The 16,182-nt window shown below is 56.6% G+C and overlaps 2 protein-coding genes across 3 annotated transcripts; both read right to left on the bottom strand.

Moving 5' to 3' along the window:
• Positions 1-4,570: 4,570 nt before the first annotated feature.
• On the bottom strand, positions 4,571-7,288 carry CTRL (chymotrypsin like). Its single transcript, XM_058033966.1, has 7 exons — positions 6,603-7,288; positions 6,351-6,454; positions 6,132-6,211; positions 5,834-5,915; positions 5,557-5,737; positions 5,007-5,140; positions 4,571-4,802 (listed from the first exon to the last, which is right to left on the bottom strand). Exons 1-7 carry the CDS (start codon positions 6,652-6,654, stop codon positions 4,641-4,643), a joined length of 795 nt encoding a protein of 264 aa, XP_057889949.1. The 5' UTR covers positions 6,655-7,288; the 3' UTR covers positions 4,571-4,640.
• A 62-nt stretch (positions 7,289-7,350) lies between these two features.
• On the bottom strand, positions 7,351-16,126 carry EXOC3L1 (exocyst complex component 3 like 1). Of its 2 annotated transcripts, XM_058034139.1 has the most exons (13): positions 16,053-16,120; positions 14,976-15,136; positions 13,798-14,017; positions 12,850-13,510; positions 12,560-12,677; positions 12,284-12,409; positions 12,066-12,166; positions 11,546-11,656; positions 11,302-11,431; positions 10,224-10,346; positions 9,761-9,916; positions 9,304-9,428; positions 7,351-8,863 (listed from the first exon to the last, which is right to left on the bottom strand). In XM_058034139.1, exons 1-13 carry the CDS (start codon positions 16,093-16,095, stop codon positions 8,677-8,679), a joined length of 2,262 nt encoding a protein of 753 aa, XP_057890122.1. In that variant the 5' UTR covers positions 16,096-16,120; the 3' UTR covers positions 7,351-8,676. The 2 variants fall into 2 exon arrangements, with proteins under 2 accessions (XP_057890122.1, XP_057890123.1); XM_058034140.1 differs by lacking the exon at positions 13,798-14,017 and having other exon boundaries at positions 16,053-16,126.
• Positions 16,127-16,182: the final 56 nt, after the last annotated feature.

Here is a 16,182-nt window from a genome sequence, read left to right as displayed (position 1 = left end):
GCAGTCCTAGGGCACTCCACTGCTTGGGAACTGTGGGAAGAGGACCAAGGCCATACCATAAAGAGCTTTGGCTTTTCTAAAAAAAGAACTCTAATTCCTCTCACAAATGCAAGGTTTTCTTGTTTGCATGGAAAAATCAGCGTAAACTTGGGAAAATCTTTACAGGCTTTCCTTCCATAGTTCAATTTTAACTCTTGGCTCACTCCCCCTTCTTTTTCTAAATCAAATATTTGTAGGAACTTTGCAGCCAGCCAATGACATGTGGCCAGAGGGGAGATGAGCAGAGCTCTGTCCAAGTGACCCTGGAGTCCTCAGTGATCTTTCCCTCAGTCTGGAAAACTCTGGTGATCCAAATGCCACGTTGGAAGGTCCAGCTTAAGAACAATTCCTCAGGTGCTTTTATTCTTGCAAGTGGGACAGATTTTCAGTTGGTCTGGTGTGGAGTGGGACAGGCAAAGTGCTGTAATTCTGAGCCATGGTCCAGGTGCTTTCAGTCTGTACTCTAAGAAGTTCTTCACTGTGAATTACCTTGATCATCTGTCTTCATTCCACAGGAGCAGCTCAGTGCTCAGTTGGTCTTAAGTCTCAGGAGTTTACACTTTTCAGGAGTGCCTTTTTTGGGGATTTTAGAATCTAAAATCTCTCTGAAAAGTTTTTTTCTTCTCTTTCATTTATTTTTTTTTAATGTCCTTCTTTGAGTCTTACTGGTGGTTCTTAATTAGGCTCGCAGGGTGTTTTTGGGAAACTTCCCTCCTGAATGTGCAGGGAGGACAGAAGCGACACCTGCCTGTTCCAGACCACCACAAATCTGAGTGCTTCTCTTTTGCCTACTCTGGCTCACGCAGGGGAGGTGGAGTTGGAATGACACCTAGTGGCAAATTGTGGTGTGTCCTTGTCCCAGCACAGCCCTCTCCTCGCTGCTCTTTGAGGAGTAAAAAGGGAATTAGGGTGGTTTGTCTTTTGGAACTTAGCAGTACTGTGTAAAACAATCCCATCCTTTTGTCCTGGGAGTTTGGCTGCTCTCTCAGGGGAGAGAATTACAGCTTCAAAGAATGTGGCCTTTTGGTTCCTTGATTTTTATTATTTTTGTTGAAGGTTATTTGAAAAGAATGTGAAAAAGTCTTACAGAAATTGCATTAAGGATCTAAAGATTTGCATCCAGGTTTTGAGTGTGTAGTCTATTTTCCTAAAACAGAAATTATCAGTCCATTTTTATTTACTTCTCACTCAGGCTTCTAAAAATCCTGACACATCAGCCCAGTGGGGGTAGAAACCACCCTTCCTGAAGAAGCCTGTGCTGTTGAACACTGCAGCTGTGATAGCATCCAGATGCTCCTGCCCTGTGTTGTTCTTGGAAGCACACAGCTGTACGTGGAGGAGAGCTTGAGAGCCTTGTGAAGGGCTTGGGCTCAGACTTGGCTTTGGTAGTGATGTGGAAAGCAGCTGCAGTGCAGGGCCTGCTTCACGTGTTTGTTCTGGATGTGATAAACCCTCATGCTCTCCTTTGGAATCTGGGCATTTTCCTCTTTTAGGTGAGATATTTTCTGTTCTGGTGATTTACACTATTTCTGAGGCCCTGCCGTATTGCTCAGTCCTGTTTTCTACCTGGGTGTTTGGCTGCAGCACTAAGAGAGTCAGCTTTTATCTGATGCACAAACTGGAATAGGAATGGTGGGCAGCAGCTCTGGGTTTGGCTCTGCAGGAGCTGTGGCAAGGTCCAGGGGCAGGGTAGAAGCTTCCATATGGTGCCTTTGAGGACCTGCAGTGCAGGCTCAGCTCAGTCTGGTACCACATAGGGCAACCACTGTGTGGCTGTTACAGGCTTCTGGTTAGGCTGTGTGGGGCTGTATTGGTTTGAGTAATGATACTTAAAGATTTGGAGGGTTTGAGGTGGGATAAATTAAAATCTCAATTGTTTGACTTAATTTAGTTTTCTAAATGATGCAAAGCAACACAGACATTGGCTTCTTTGGCACCAGTGTGAGCCCTAGAATTTGCAGGGAGGTTGGGTTGTCCAGGCCTCTCACCCACTCAGCTTTCTCCTGGAAAGTGTCACAAAGTGCCTGTACCACTCTGCATGAACCCAGTCCCAAATTGCCTTCACCACTCTTGGGAGGGTTTTGGTGCTTTTTTGACCACTCAGTCTCCTCTTTCACCCTGGATTAAGAGTGCAGCACTCCAAGGCAGGTGCCTGCATGTCAGCTGCGCCTTACTGTGCAGGAAACTTCCCAAAGAAATAAATGTGAACACCAGGGATGTGCTGTGGCAGGCAACATCACGGAGCTCAGTGCCTTCCACCCTCAGTGTGCCAGGGGCAGCAGGAGCTCTGCCTGTGACAATTGTGCCTTTCCCACTGTCCTCCCCTGCCTGGTGGTGCTGCAGATGTGTGATGGGTGAGCTCTGGCTGCTGTTGCAGAGGGCACTGCACTGTTTGTTTGCTGAATGTGGAATCGGTTCCTGGAGCAGCTCCTGGTGTTACAAAGCAGCAGCTCCTGGTGTTACAAAGCAGCAGCTCTGATGCCCCGAGCTTTCCTGTTGCCTTTCCCTACGGAAGGACCTCCCAGGAAGCCCTTGGGATCCGAGATCTTCCTGCACTTGCTGTTATTTTTGGTTGCCCAGTTTCCGCTGCTGGGTTGGAACGGTTTGGAAGCGACTCTGGTCTCACCCACTCGGTCTGTGTCACATCCAGTGTCCTGTTCTGTGCCTTGCCTTTCGAGTCCTGGCTTTACTCTAAGGACTGTCCTGTCACATGAGGTGGGACCCATTGTAATTAGTCTGTAATGTTCACATTAGAGTGTACAGAATTATTTATTTGTTGTACTCGTTCTGCTAAAACATGTCCATGTATTCTGTGTACCCCGCGGCTCTGCTGTCCTTACTTGTGCCTGGTGGATCACCTGCAGGCTGGCTGCTGCAAGGCAATTCCAGGCCTGATTTCCAGGCTGGGAATGATGGTCAGTAAGTCCATGGAGACCCAGGAGGTGCTCACCCCTCTGTTACATTCTTAGATCACAGCAACAGGTACCAAAGTGCCCATCAGAGGGTTTGCTGGTTTCTGTACTGGAGTTGCCCAAAGGAGACCTTGTGCAGGGCTGGGATGTCCATGGGGTGCCCTGGATGAGGCAGGCACTCAGCCTGTTGCTGGAAGGTGCAGCTGGGAGGCTGGACAGGCACTTTGGGACATTCTGTTTATTTTTCATTGGCTGCAAGGTGGTAGACTGGGCCAGAAGAATGCTCTGGTTTGTCCACAGCCACTCATCACCTCTCCAGTTTTACTCTGAGCAGCTTTTAGGGATGAACAGGAAAACTTGTGAACAATGCACACTCTTCATGAGACACCTCCTCTCCAGGATTTTCCAAGGGCAGGGGACCCCATCCCAGTGGTGGCAGAGCTGACAGAGAGCCCAGCACACAGACCAGGTGACCCACAGTGCTGCAGTTGGTCATTCCTGTTTGAAGTTCCCTATAGCCCCAGTTCTCTCTGCCTGCATGGTCCATCCCCACATCTCTGTTCACTTGCCTTTAAGGTCAGTTAGATGCTCCCTGCAGGGCAAACCACTAAAAAAACTCTAACTCTTATTGACCACTAAAATTTGTTAGCCCTAGGCTTTACTTGAGCAGATTTGTATTTATTTTAATCATATGGGCCAGATTGTTAATGTTTGCCTTCCATTGATGTTCCATACCCCTCCTGTAGTGTGTCCCTGTGCAATGTCACTCTCTGCTTAACAGAGTGATTACACTTTGGGGGCTGTGATTCACACAGCAAGGGTGTTGTATCACCCTCACATCCCTGGTAAGGAAAACTAAACCCCACAGCTCATGTTGGGACAGTCTGATCCTGCTTCTCTCCACAATGCCTTATCACCAGCTCTATTTGGAGCTGTTGGAGATGGATTGTAATTCATTGAGCATGTGTCTTGCTACTCTCATGTCACACAAGACTTTTTTCCCCACCAGCCATTGTCTCAAGAACCCATTTGAGTAAAAGCCTGTCACCTGGCTTGAAATTTGTTTTCAGCTTCAAATTTTCGTTTGCAATTGCCTGCAGTTTCCTGCTGTTACCTGGCAGATCTGCAGGTGTGAAGCAGCGTGCTGTCCTCCAGCCATCCCCTTCAACCATCCCCAGGAGCTGGAGCTGCCAGTGGCACTTCTCCCTTTCAGCTGTGTTCTCAGCTGCTACACGAGTCATGGCTCTAAACTGCAGGCAGGGATCCTTTAGGATGCTGTGCCCCCACCAACACCCACCTCCCACTGCAGCTGGGCAATCCTTTCTGGTGCTGAGCTGCAGCTCCACACTCCCTTCCCTGGTGGCACCTGGGTCAGTGGGAGGACCATTCTCCCAACCTTCAGCACTGCCTGGGGTGGTGCCAGGGTCTGCTTGAAGACCCCTTGAGCCCCAGCCAGCCCTGCTCTCCCTCTTCCTGAGCATCCTGTCCTAGTTTGGCAGTTCCCCCTGGATCCCAGCTGGGCACCAAGCTCCAGCTCTGGGAAGGAGAGAAGCCCCAGGCTCCTCCATGTATCTTCCACCCCACTCTGCATCATGAGAAGAAGGAGGCAGAGACAGTGCTTGGCACAAGCAAAAGCTGCTACTTTATTACTTTATTAATGCCAGTGAAGGGATCAGGCTGGCAGCAGCTTTACCCCTGAGCAACAACAGCATCGATCCAGTTACGGAACTGGCTGACACGAGTGTACATGGCCGGCGTGTTGATGTTGCAGTTGGAGGTTCCCCAGGAGACAATGCCAATCAAGGTCCAGCCATTCCCAGTCTGGTACACCAGAGGTCCACCAGAGTCACCCTGTGGAGAAGATTCCTGCTTAGTGCTCCTGGCACATGCTCCAAACTGGTCCCAGCCACCTGAACCCCTGCGCACAGCCGGGTGTTGGGGCTTAAATATAGGGGTCCCCTGCTCCTCCACCCTCCCTGTGATGCCATGGAAGCTCAGCAAGACCCCTCATATCCTCCTCCACCCACCCTGTGCAGCAGGAACTTGGCTCCTTACCTGGCAGGAGGTGGCACCAGCCCCACCGGCACAGATCATGGAGCTGGTGATCTGATTGCCCCAGTACCGCATGCACTGGCTCTGGGAGATCAGGGGCACGGTCACCTGCTGCAGGACTGCTGCCAAGGCTTGGGCTAGGGGAAAGTAGCACCATTAGATCACCTCAGTGTCTGTGGGTCTCCTGGAGTGCACACAGGTGCCCTGGGCAAGCTTTCACTGGTGCACAGGTGCTACCATACAAAGCACCTTCCTCCTCCGTGCCAACAAACCCCTTCTTCCCCAGGATCACCTCATGCAGGCAGCCCAGAGAAGGGGCAGGCTTGTGCCAGTGCACAGCCATCCCTGGGTTACACACACACCCAGCCCCTCAGCACACGCCTGCGCCTGTGTGCACACTGGTACACACTCAGACAGGGCTATTCCACTGCCCAGCTCTCCCCCTTCCCACATGCACAGGAGATGTGACCCCCACAAGCACCCCTGGACCTTCAGAGCCCCAAGGAAGAGGAGCAGCTACACACAGCCCTCGCAGAGGCTGCAGCTCACGTACAGTTGGGGTTGGTGCGTCCCCAGCCGGTGGTGACAGCCCAGGCGTTGGAGGGCAGAGCCAGGTTGGCAGGGGCCAGGCAGATGGTGGACACACGGGCCCCCAGCTGGGCAGGCGTGGACAGCCTCAGCAGGGTGATGTCATTGTTCATGGTGTTGGGGTTCCAGCCAGGGTTGGTGATGGCCTGCAGAGACAGAAACAGCACAGCCCGTCATGGCTGCCCCGTGGGAGCAGCCCCGGCACAGAGCTGCAGCCCCGCCCCGGGACCCGCCCGGCTCACCCTGGACACGGTCTTCACTTGGACGGGCTCGCTGTTGGAAGTAAGGCTGTACTCCCCCAGGACAACAACGTGGGAACGTGGGCTGTGAGAGGTAAGAGAGAGTCAGGAGCGGTGTCCAGACAGCACCCAGGGTGGGAGCAGCACTGGGGCAGCCGCCATGGGGACAGCTGGGGAGGAAGCCCTGGGCTGCTCAGGCCTTTGGGGCTGACCCAAGTGCCACTCAGAGATGCCCAGGATGCTCTGAGCCCCTGGCCCTGCCAGCAGCACTGGCATGGGCTGGCTGGGCATCGCTCCTTACTTGAAGTTGCAGTGGGCAGCTGTGACGACCCAGTACTGGTTGATCAGGGAGCCGCCGCAGAAGTGGGATCCTGTGGTGGTCTGGGGAGGGAAGAGAGGAGAGGAGCTGGGGCTGGGCAGGCTGAACACCCCCAAGCTGGGGACAGGCAGAGGTCCCCTGGCAGCCAGCTGGCCATGCCAGTGCTTAAGGCAGTGCCCAGGGAGGGGGACAGTGCTGTACCTGCAGGGACACCTGCCAGGGCCATGAGCCGGGCACGGCGTTCTGCCCATTGACAATCCTCTCGCTGTAGGTCACCGAGGGACTGATGGCGGGCACCCCGCAGCCTGCAGGAGAGGCACAGGGGACAAGAGTGACCCAAAAGCTCAGGACTCATATCTGGGGGCTGCCTGTGCTGCTGTGGGTGGCTGTGTCACCCTCCTTGGCATCCTGCTGCACCCCGAGGACCTTCCCACACCCATGGGTAGCACTTACCTGAGACGGTGCTGGCAAGGGCCAGGCAGGCAACTACCCACAGGAATGCCATCCTGAAAGGAGATAGTCTGAACCCCTGGGCACCACGGGTTTTTATAGCAGCCAGGGAGCCACGTGGCTCATAAGTGACCAGGTTAAGGTCCCCCTGTGGCCTTGTGACACATTTAGGCAGCAGTGACGGGCCAAGCCTGGCACACACACAAAGAGGGACGTGGGAAGGTGCTGTCAAAAGACACCTGGGGGGCTTGGGCTTTTGCTGTCGTGGGTTATGTTAGTTGTGACTGCAGGCTGTGGAGCTGGAGCAGGAAGCACCACAGGGCTGTGCTGGAGGGCACAAGAGGCTGGTTGTGGGCACACAGCTGGGGTAGCAGTGGGGCTGGACATGCTGGCATGGGCACCTGTTCCTGCAGTGGGAGGTCGTCCCGTGCTCAGACTTGTTTCAGATCTACTGGGACTAGAGCTGTTTTTTCATATAGCCACGAAGTCCTGGCCTGGGCCCACCTGGATGTTCCCAGGGCTCAGGGTTGAACACTTTGAACCATGTCTGAGGTTCAGGTGAGCAAGTCCCATAGCCAGTGGGGGCAGGTGGGGAGAGCAGACACCTTCCCAGGCAGGTGGGAGTGTGGCCAGCTGGGCAAGCACACCATGAGCCCCAGGGGGAACAGTGGGCACCTCCCCAAGCTGAGGTTGAGCCCTTCACTGAGCATCCCCCTAGCACTGCAGCCACCTGACCCAGGGCTGGGGAACATCAGCCCCCTCTATCCTGGTCAGTGGGGTGTGTAGTGTGTGCATTATCCCCTGTGTTCTGGGTGATCTCCCAGGCTGGCACAGGGTGCAGGGAGCCAGGTCTGGGGTGATGCTGAACCTGGGGGTGGATCCCTCCCTCTGTGCCACCCACATACCCCAACCCTCCAGGGAGCAGAGCTGGACACTGGGGTGCAGAGTGCAGAGTGCAGAGCTTAGGCCTTTATTTCCAACAGTGGTACCATGCAAGGACAGTGGGATGTGGCCCATCCCAGGGTGGGAAGCGTGGCAGAGCAAGGAGGTCTCCCAGGGCACTGCAGGGGCTGGGCAGGGTGTAGGCAGAGCCACAGACTGCTCCTGATCTTCATATGGCACCTGGGAGGAGATGCCAAGGCCTGGGCAGCAGCACAAAGGGAGGGAGAGCCAGTGCTCAGGGTGGTGCTGCCCATCACAGAGGAACCTTGGAGCAGGACAACACACCAGGCACAACCATGCTCTCCATGCAGCTTGGGAGCCTCCAAGTCCAGTCCTCCTCCTGGCAAATGAGCCAGAGCCAGGGGTTTGGCAGGTCAGCAGGAACTCAGAGCTGTCCCTTTGTGCCAGAAGGGATAGGGCTGATGGCACTGTCCAGGATGAGGAGACCCCCTTGTGCTCTTCTCCTCAGCATCCCTGAGCCATGATGAGCTGGCTCAGCTGCTCCCCACTGGCCATGCAGGGCCCAGCCTGGGGGAGCAGCAGCACCCAACCCCAGGGCTGAGCCCAGGGTACCTCCCATGGCTGAAACCCTCCTGCCAGCCTGGTCCCAGCAAGGCTCCAGTCTGCCTCAGAGCTGGAATGGTGACTGCCTTCATGGCTAGTGTGGGAATCCTTAAAATCAGAGGGTTTTGGGAAAGCTGGAGAAGTAGGCTTTAGAAACAGAAATAGCAAAGAAACTTGGAGCTGGCTGGGACACACTGGCTCAGGGGGCTGTCTGGAGACTTGGGAAAACCCAAACATCTCTGCAGCCCCATGGAGACATGAATTTGTCCCAGCTGCAGATTCCTGTCCCTTCTGCAACTCTTCTTTCTCCTGCAGGCAGTGGGCCTGAGCAGCCCTCAGTCACTGTCCCGGCATGCCACCAAAATAGCTACAGGTTGGATTTCCCCCAGTCCAGGTATCCCAGGACTGGTGCTTGCAGGGGACAGTCTTCTCATGGGGCAAGACCAGAGGAGGATGGCCTTTATCCAGACTGTCCCCAACACAGTGCTGTGTGTAGGGGATGCCACGTGTCACCTGTTCTCCCCCTGCACAGCCCCTAGCTGGGCCAGCAGGGCACCAGTGCCAGGCAGGGTCAGGCACACTTGCCCTTGCGAAGGCAGAAGGGCAGCTCGGGCACAGGGACCAGGATGGTGCTGAAGATGGGCCGGTAGCCCTCGGGCAGAGCCTGGGGGTGCTGAGCCATCATCTCCAGCACCACGTGCCGCACCTCCTTGGAGACGTCCCCGCGGATGTCCAGCAAGGTGGAGATGTGCTCGTCACTGGGGAGAGAGCCAGGGGTGAGTGAGCACTGCTCGTGTGCTGCAGACCTCCCCCCATGCACAGAAGCCAAAGCCAGGGGAAAACTGGCACTTTGCACCAGGCCAAGTAGCATTTTCTTGAAAACAATCCCCCCTCACCAACCTTTTGAATTTGGTTTTGACATTTCCAATTTGGTGTTTTGTTACTTTTCACAGTTTGTTTGGCCACCAAATACAGATGTGCAAATGCCATAGCAGAACTGCTGTTTTCTGTTTTCACCTTTGGCCTTTTTTTTTCAAGAACCCCTCAAATCTGGAGCATGGGTAAAGGAAACCTCAGGGAGAAGGGGGTAAGGGCTCAGGTTTCTGCCTGCTCTGCTGTGTCACCTCAGAGGGTGCAGGCCAAGAGTGGCTCTCCTGGGCAGGCTCACACCCGTCCCCTCCTACAGGGAGTATCTTACCTGACATCGGGGTACTTGGTGACGAAGCCCAGCACCTCCAGGCTGAGTAGTGCTGGGTCTTTGAGGCAGATCAGCTCCCGCAGGGCAAAAACAGCCTCCAGGCTCTGCTGGCCCCGGTCCAGGCCCTGGGAGGGAAAGCAGCCAGGTGTGACACCCAGAGGATGTCACTGCAGTGGCTGGGGAGCCAGCTGCATCCTCAGTGCCCACATGGGGACCGGAGCCCCTGCAGCTGGTGTCTTCCCACTGAGCATGTCCCACCCATCAGGGGCTGCTGGGCAGGGTGATGGTCCCCAGGGTCCCTAATCCAGCCAGTTCCTCCCATATTGGCCTCACAACCACCCAAGTGTGACAGCCCCATTTGCTCACGGGCTGTGGGCTGGAGGGGAGCAGGAGGGTGAGGTGATGCTCCCTTTCCATGGTGCAGCCCCAGCTCCCCACACAGCCAGGCTGCTCTCACCAGGCCACAGAAGAGCTCCCGGAGCTGCGTGGCGTCCTGCAGCAGGCGGTGGCACAGCTGGCCCCGCTCCTCCCGGCTCTTGCACACCATCTTCCTCTGCAGCAGCGCCCGCAGGTACTGGTTGGCCACCAGGAGCTCGCTCTCGGCCAGCAGGAGCTGGGCAGGGGACAGCTGTTAGTGCTGCCATCGCCTGCGTGTCCAGACCCAGCTCCCCAGGGAAAGGCAGAGGCAAAAAGGGCAGATACAACACCAAGCCATGGGAACAATCTCCTGGGAAGCCCCCTGACCGAAGGGACACAGAAAACAGCTGGATTTGGGGGAAGCCCTGAACATCTCCATGTGGTGGTGCTCTCTGCACTGCCCCAGAGGACACAGACTCCTGCATCCCCAGCACCCTGCACCCCAGCACGGTGCCCACTGCCCAGCCCTGTCCCACAGACAAGCAGCAGCTCCGAGGAGGTACCGTGAACACGGGTTTCCTGACGCGGGAGAAGTCCTTTGCATACTTGTCAATCACTTCACACATGCTGCCGACCAGCTGGGACCCGGAGAGCCACTTGCGGGAAGGCAGCTGCAGGCAGAGGGGCTGCAGGGAGCAAGGAGCAGTGTCTGTGCAGTGTCTGTGCCCTGCACCATCGCACAGACACACACACAACACCCACAGCTGCTGCCTGGCACCACGGCCACTTCGCCTTGTGAAGCGCCAGAGCCCCTGCTGCCAGCCAAAACTCAGTGTAAAATCAGCAGAGTGGTTAAAGTTAGAAAATTATGGAAACACTGGGGCTGTCCCTCCCTGACACCCTGAGAGCCTCATTTTGGGGCTTTATCTGGGTCATGATGCACACCTGAGGTGTGGGCAGTGAGCTGCTCCTCACACACCTGCTGCCTGTCCTGCCTATTTTTAATTTCCACTTCTCCCCACCTCCCTTGTGTAGACATAACATGTTTTTTGCTTTCCTACTCCTGCCCTGCTGTCCTTGCCTGTCTTCCTGCTTGCAGGCACACACTCCTGTCTCTGCTAGGGCCACTGCTGCCTGCAAGCTCTTCACCCTTTGGCTCTTCCTTTGTTTTGATGGCATTCAAGCCCTAAATAGTAATGCCGTTAATTATTCCAGGTTTTTGGTCCAGACTCCAGGAAAGCTAAATTTGACTACACTAGCAGGAAACGACTCAGGCAGCTGCACATGGATTTGTATCCTCCACACAGACTTTGCTGCTCTCCAGCTGGTTTTCTGCCATGGAACAGCCAGAAGGAGCTGAGGCAGCTCGGGGGCGCTTTGGCTGTGGGCTCTGTCCGTTGGTGATTTGGGGGCCATGAGCCATCTGCCCAGCGATACGGGGTGCTGCTGTTGGTGACAGACATCGGGTGCTTTATCAAGGTCTGGGGGACAGGCTGGCAGAGATGTCTGCAGGGTGATAGCAGGGCACAGAGTACATGGCAAGGACCCTGAGCAGGAATGAACTCGAGTTATAGTAGGGCTGTTATTGCTGGGCTCAGCTTTGTTGCAGCCCTGTCAGCCTCAGGTGCTGGACCAACATACCTGCAGGTCCAGGAGCAGTTCCTCCAGCAGCAGCTGGGTGGCTTTCTTCTGTATCCTGTCTAGAGCAGCCTGCAGGGATCCAGGGACTTCTCTGCAGGCAGTGTCAGGGTGCAGGGAGGCGACAGAATTGCTAGGAGAGAGAAGAGAGGGCACAGGTAGCCTGGGAAGCATAGTGGGAACGCTGCCCCGGCGAGGATGGGGGTGGGTGTTGCTGCAAGAGCTCCCAGGTGCTGGTGCAGCTTACCTGAGAGCCAGGTTGTTGTTGAGCACGGCCAGCAGGTGGGAGATGTAGTACTTGGGAACGGCCCGGTCCTGCTGGTGCTCCTTCCCGCACTGCACCAGCGCTTCCCGCAGGCTGCAACACAGCGCGGCAGAGGAACCGTGACGGGCAGGCAGAGCCACCACGGGCACCTGGCCCTGGCATGCTCCTGGGGACACATGGACCTCCCACAGCCCTCCCAGCTCACTTGGGTCCTGTCAGATCCTGCCACCAGGTTGGAGAGTGACAGGTTGTTGGGCAGGGTGGGGCAGTGGGACCCATTCTGGCTCCTCTTGGGAGGGCTCAGCAGATATTTGGGGCAGCAGGCCCTGAGAGCTGATGTCCCCAAAGGCTGAGACAGCAGCCCCATGGGCAGGCAGGCTGCTGAGCCTTCTGTGAGCTGGATGAGCATTGGGTGCCCCACAGCAGATCTCCACCCCCACCTGTGATGCTCATGGCCCCAGGGTCTGTGAGGGTGGGCAGGGGTGTGAGGGGCTCCACTGACCGGCCCAGGAATGCCTCAAGCTCCTCCAAGGCCATGTTGTAGATCTTCTGCTGCAGAGAGTCAGTGATCAAGGAAGCCACCTGGATGTTCTCATTCAGCATCTGCAGCACAAGAGAAAAGTGGAGGTGATTCAGGGAGAGCCTGCAGGCCATGGAATCCTTTCTGGGAGGTCTCAGCATGGCCATGCCCCATCTGTACCCATGTTCTTGGGGTCCCACCTGCATGACAATGGCAGGCAAGGCTGACTGGAAGAAGCCCTCATGGTCTGTCTCAGGTTCCTCTTCCCTGAACCATTCCTTGAACTCCACATCCAGGGTCCTCTGCATCCACTCGAACACGCTAGCCTGCAGGATGGACACCCACCACAGGCAGCCCAAGAAGCCAAGTACAGACTCCCTTGAGACCCAACACAGCACATCAAGTCCTGGGCCTCATCCCAGGCTCATGATGAGCAGATGCTTGGCTCAGTGAGAGTCCCTGTCCTGCTCACTCACCTTGACTTTCATCACGTATCTCCTCTCTGTCTGATCCACAAGCTCAGAGGACATCAAGGGATCCAGAGCAGAAACATCCACTTCTGGGAGGAGGTCAGGGTGACCCATCATCTCTGGGCTGGAGGGCAGAGGTGGGGCAGGGTTGGAAGGCCTGTTTTCCAGGAGTTCCTACCTGTCCCTCTGCCCTCCTGGTCATCACCCCCTGGCAGCCAGAGACAGTCTCCCAACCCATCCATGAGCTGGTGAACAACCCAGCTCTCCACAACCTCCCTCACTCGGTTGGTGCTGACCTGTGGTACACACGGAGCGCCCACTCAAGGAGAAGGAAGAGTCCCTGTTTGTCCAGGTCCTCCCGCAGGATCTCCTGCAGGTGGCTGCTGAGGGCCTGGTGGTAGGTGGCAGTGCAGACGCTGAGGATGTTGTAGTGAGCTGGGACACACTGGACCATCAGGTCCTTCACCACACACAGCTCACACACGATGTCTTTCTGCAGCGCTGCCAGGTGCTTGGCCAGCCCTGGCCCCTCAGCATCCAAGCGGGGAGCACGGAAACGGCCTCCTGTGATGGTGTCCTGGAGGACCTGGTAGAACTTCTGCCTCCAGCCCTTTGGGCGGCCAGGGGGCAGGAAGGTGGCCTCCAAGAGCAGAGTGTCATCTATTTTCTCCTCCCGCTCGATGATCCTCACAGCAGTGACAAAGAGAACGGGGTCCTCGCGCACCAGCCGCAGGCTGCTGCCCACAATGTCCCACAGCTGCTTGGCCAGGCTCTCGTTGAGGTCCTGCAGGCCACTGAAGTAGGACAGCACAGTTGCCTGGGCACCGGAGAGCCCGCGGAGGTGAAGCTGGGAGAGGATGTCATCCCGGAGTTGCTCCACCATCATGAGCTCCACATGGGCCTCCAAGAGATGCTGCCCATGGAGCAGCTGCAGGATATGGGAAAAAACCTCGTGGACTGTGGGAGAGGGAGAGATGCCAGCTCTGAGTGTGGAGATGAGGGGGTTTGCACCAGGGACATAGATGCAGGTTATCAAGGAGATGGTGAGGGGAAAGGTCTGGGGCTCTGGGAACACCACTGGATCAGGCCTTGGGGAATCAGGGATATCTCCATTCACCCAACTGGCAAAGCCTGAGTGACCTGCTCAGGCTTTACCACCAGCCCTGCACAGAACCCGTGGTTGGACTGAAGTTTTCCCCAGTGCTTTCCAGCCCAAATGGACCAGGACTGGGCCACTGCCTTACCCGAGAAGATCTGGGGCAGCACCTGGACCACTGAGGCCAGCTGCACGTGCTCCTCCATCAGCTTCCTCATCTGCTGGAGGCCCTGGAAGTGGTCTGCGCTGTCGAGCAGGGCCCACCGTGCAGCGCCCAGGTCCTGGCACACGCCCTGCACCTCCTGGGCCGCCGAGCGCAGCTGCTCCAGCCCTGCACTTACCCCCTCCAGGTAGGACTGGACAGTTGACTGGGGAGCAGAAAAGGATGGAGGGCACTGGAGTAGCTCCAGAAGGCAGGAGGACCCCATACCATTTGCCCCAGCCCTGCACAATCTGTGTTGCAGCCCCTCAAGGTCCAGGATAAACAGTAATCTGATGTCTCTCTCAGTTTTAAAAGATTACTTTGTTTCTGCAAAGGTGCAATGGATCACAGGGTCTCTATGTGCCCCCAAGACATGAAGGACCTCAGTGGCCATATAAACCCTCCTCCCAAATGGAGTGCCATCGTTTCCAGCCCTGCAGTGGCACTGGCACATCTCCATGCCCTATCTACTGACTTAATTCCCCACTCCTGATGCCAAGAATTCCCAGAAGCAAGTTGCTTTCACTGAGACCTGCCAGACAATTCATCCAGAGTCAGGATAGGAGAAACCATCTCTAAAATTATCAGGAGAAAGTTGTGGTGATCAGACTGATTCAGTCCTGAGGTTAATAATTCCTTGGGTCATGCAAAAGGGGATGTGGGTGAGGAGGCAGGAGTGCAGAGGGACTGGGACAGCCCTTACAAATATGTAGAGATGGAATTTTCCCTGTGGAGACCCACAGGCAGGGACAGTTTGGAGCTCTGTGCCTCCTCCCAGCCATGGGGCAGGGCAGCCTTTGGGGCTGGGACAGGGCAGTGATGGGGTGTGCTGAGTCCTGCACATGGAATGTGCTGAGCCCCCTTGGTGTTTTATTCTGAAGTATTGTCAGAGACACAGCAGACTCCTTTTAACACTTCAGGCACTGCCTGGGGTAAGGCAGAGAGTGAAGGGGGTCTTCTCCCCCTGGCAATTGCACTTCACCCACCAAACACCAGCCGAAGGAACAGATTTAGCCAAAAGAGGACGTACAGAGGATTCATGGCACAAGAGGGGACCCTGGCTGGGATCCCTGCCTGAGGAGGGGGTGTGGCTGCAAGTGTCCGTGGGATGGGCAAACACACACCTTCAAACGGGACTGGATGGAGTTGTTCCTCTGTGTCTCCCGTCTCCGGTAGTGCCCGAGCCCCTCCAGTTTCTCGGGGCGGTAAAATACCCCCGAGGCCCATTTCAGAGCAGCTCCTCTCGCCAGCTTCTCAGCCTTCTCTGCTTCCGGCCACTCCTCGTCTGGGGATGAAGCCAGGGGTCAGTGAGCACAACCGAGGGGCAGGAAGGGCCCCTGAGGCCCGAGGCAGGAAGCTCACTGCCAGTGCACTTCCAAGCACACACGGATGTGGGAATCTGGGCAGCGTGGCACCAAGAGGGTCCTTCTGCAAGAGGCCCCCAAGATGCCACCACCACAGCTGTGGCAGCAAGAAGCAAAGCTGCCCTGGGGTGCTGTGACTCAACCTGCCGGCTCAGATTGTCCCCAGGCCGGCTGCTTCCCCAAACACAATGCTGGGTTGTCTGGGGGCGTCTGATGCCACTTGGGAAGCTGTGAGCAGGGTTGAGACTCCAGCAGTGAGTCAGCAGGAGGGATGGGGAGATGGCAGCTCTCGCAGGAAGGAGAGCCAGGTTAAGGTGAGGATTGGAGACTCCTGGTCTCCCCAAAGCACCCACACAGCTGTGTCCCCCTTGACACAGGGTCCAGAGCCATGCCAAAGAGCTCCTGGCCACAGTCGAGGGCTGAGAATCAGCACAGTTATAACACACCATTCCCAGTCCCCAGTGCCTGGTTTCATCATTCCCCCACCCCATCCCAACCCCAGCCACTCCCTGCAGCCCCGCGCGGCTGTCACCCGGTGCCAAGCCAGGCTCCTGCCCTGCTGGGGAGCCGCTTGGGGACCAGGGGATTAGGGAGGAGGACAGCGGCTTTGAGGATAAGATGAGCGGTGAGCAGTACTGCCCCGGCGCCGGTATCACCATCAGGAAGCACAGCCAGGCTGCCACCCCGCAAGGACACAAGACACCAGCCCCGGCACGGGGAAAAGGAGGGTGGAGGGGGTGAGGCAAAGGGCAGGGGAATCCCCAAAATGTGCTGCAAGCAGCAGCATCCCTTCCCTGCCCGGCTCGCCGGCTCCCCGGGGAGCATCATCCCCGTTACCTCTGGGGCTGGCGGCGCGCTCGTCCCCCGCAGACATGCCCATGGTGTGCAGGCTGCGCGGAGCTGCGGGGCAGGGCAGGGCTGCGGAGGAAGCCGGCTGCCGTTTCCTCAGCCGGAGCAGCCGCGCTCC

This window comes from Melospiza georgiana, chromosome 14 (assembly GCF_028018845.1).
Source record: "Melospiza georgiana isolate bMelGeo1 chromosome 14, bMelGeo1.pri, whole genome shotgun sequence".
Taxonomy (NCBI): Eukaryota; Metazoa; Chordata; class Aves; order Passeriformes; family Passerellidae; genus Melospiza; species Melospiza georgiana.
This window is presented reverse-complemented; position numbering and strand designations above follow the sequence as displayed.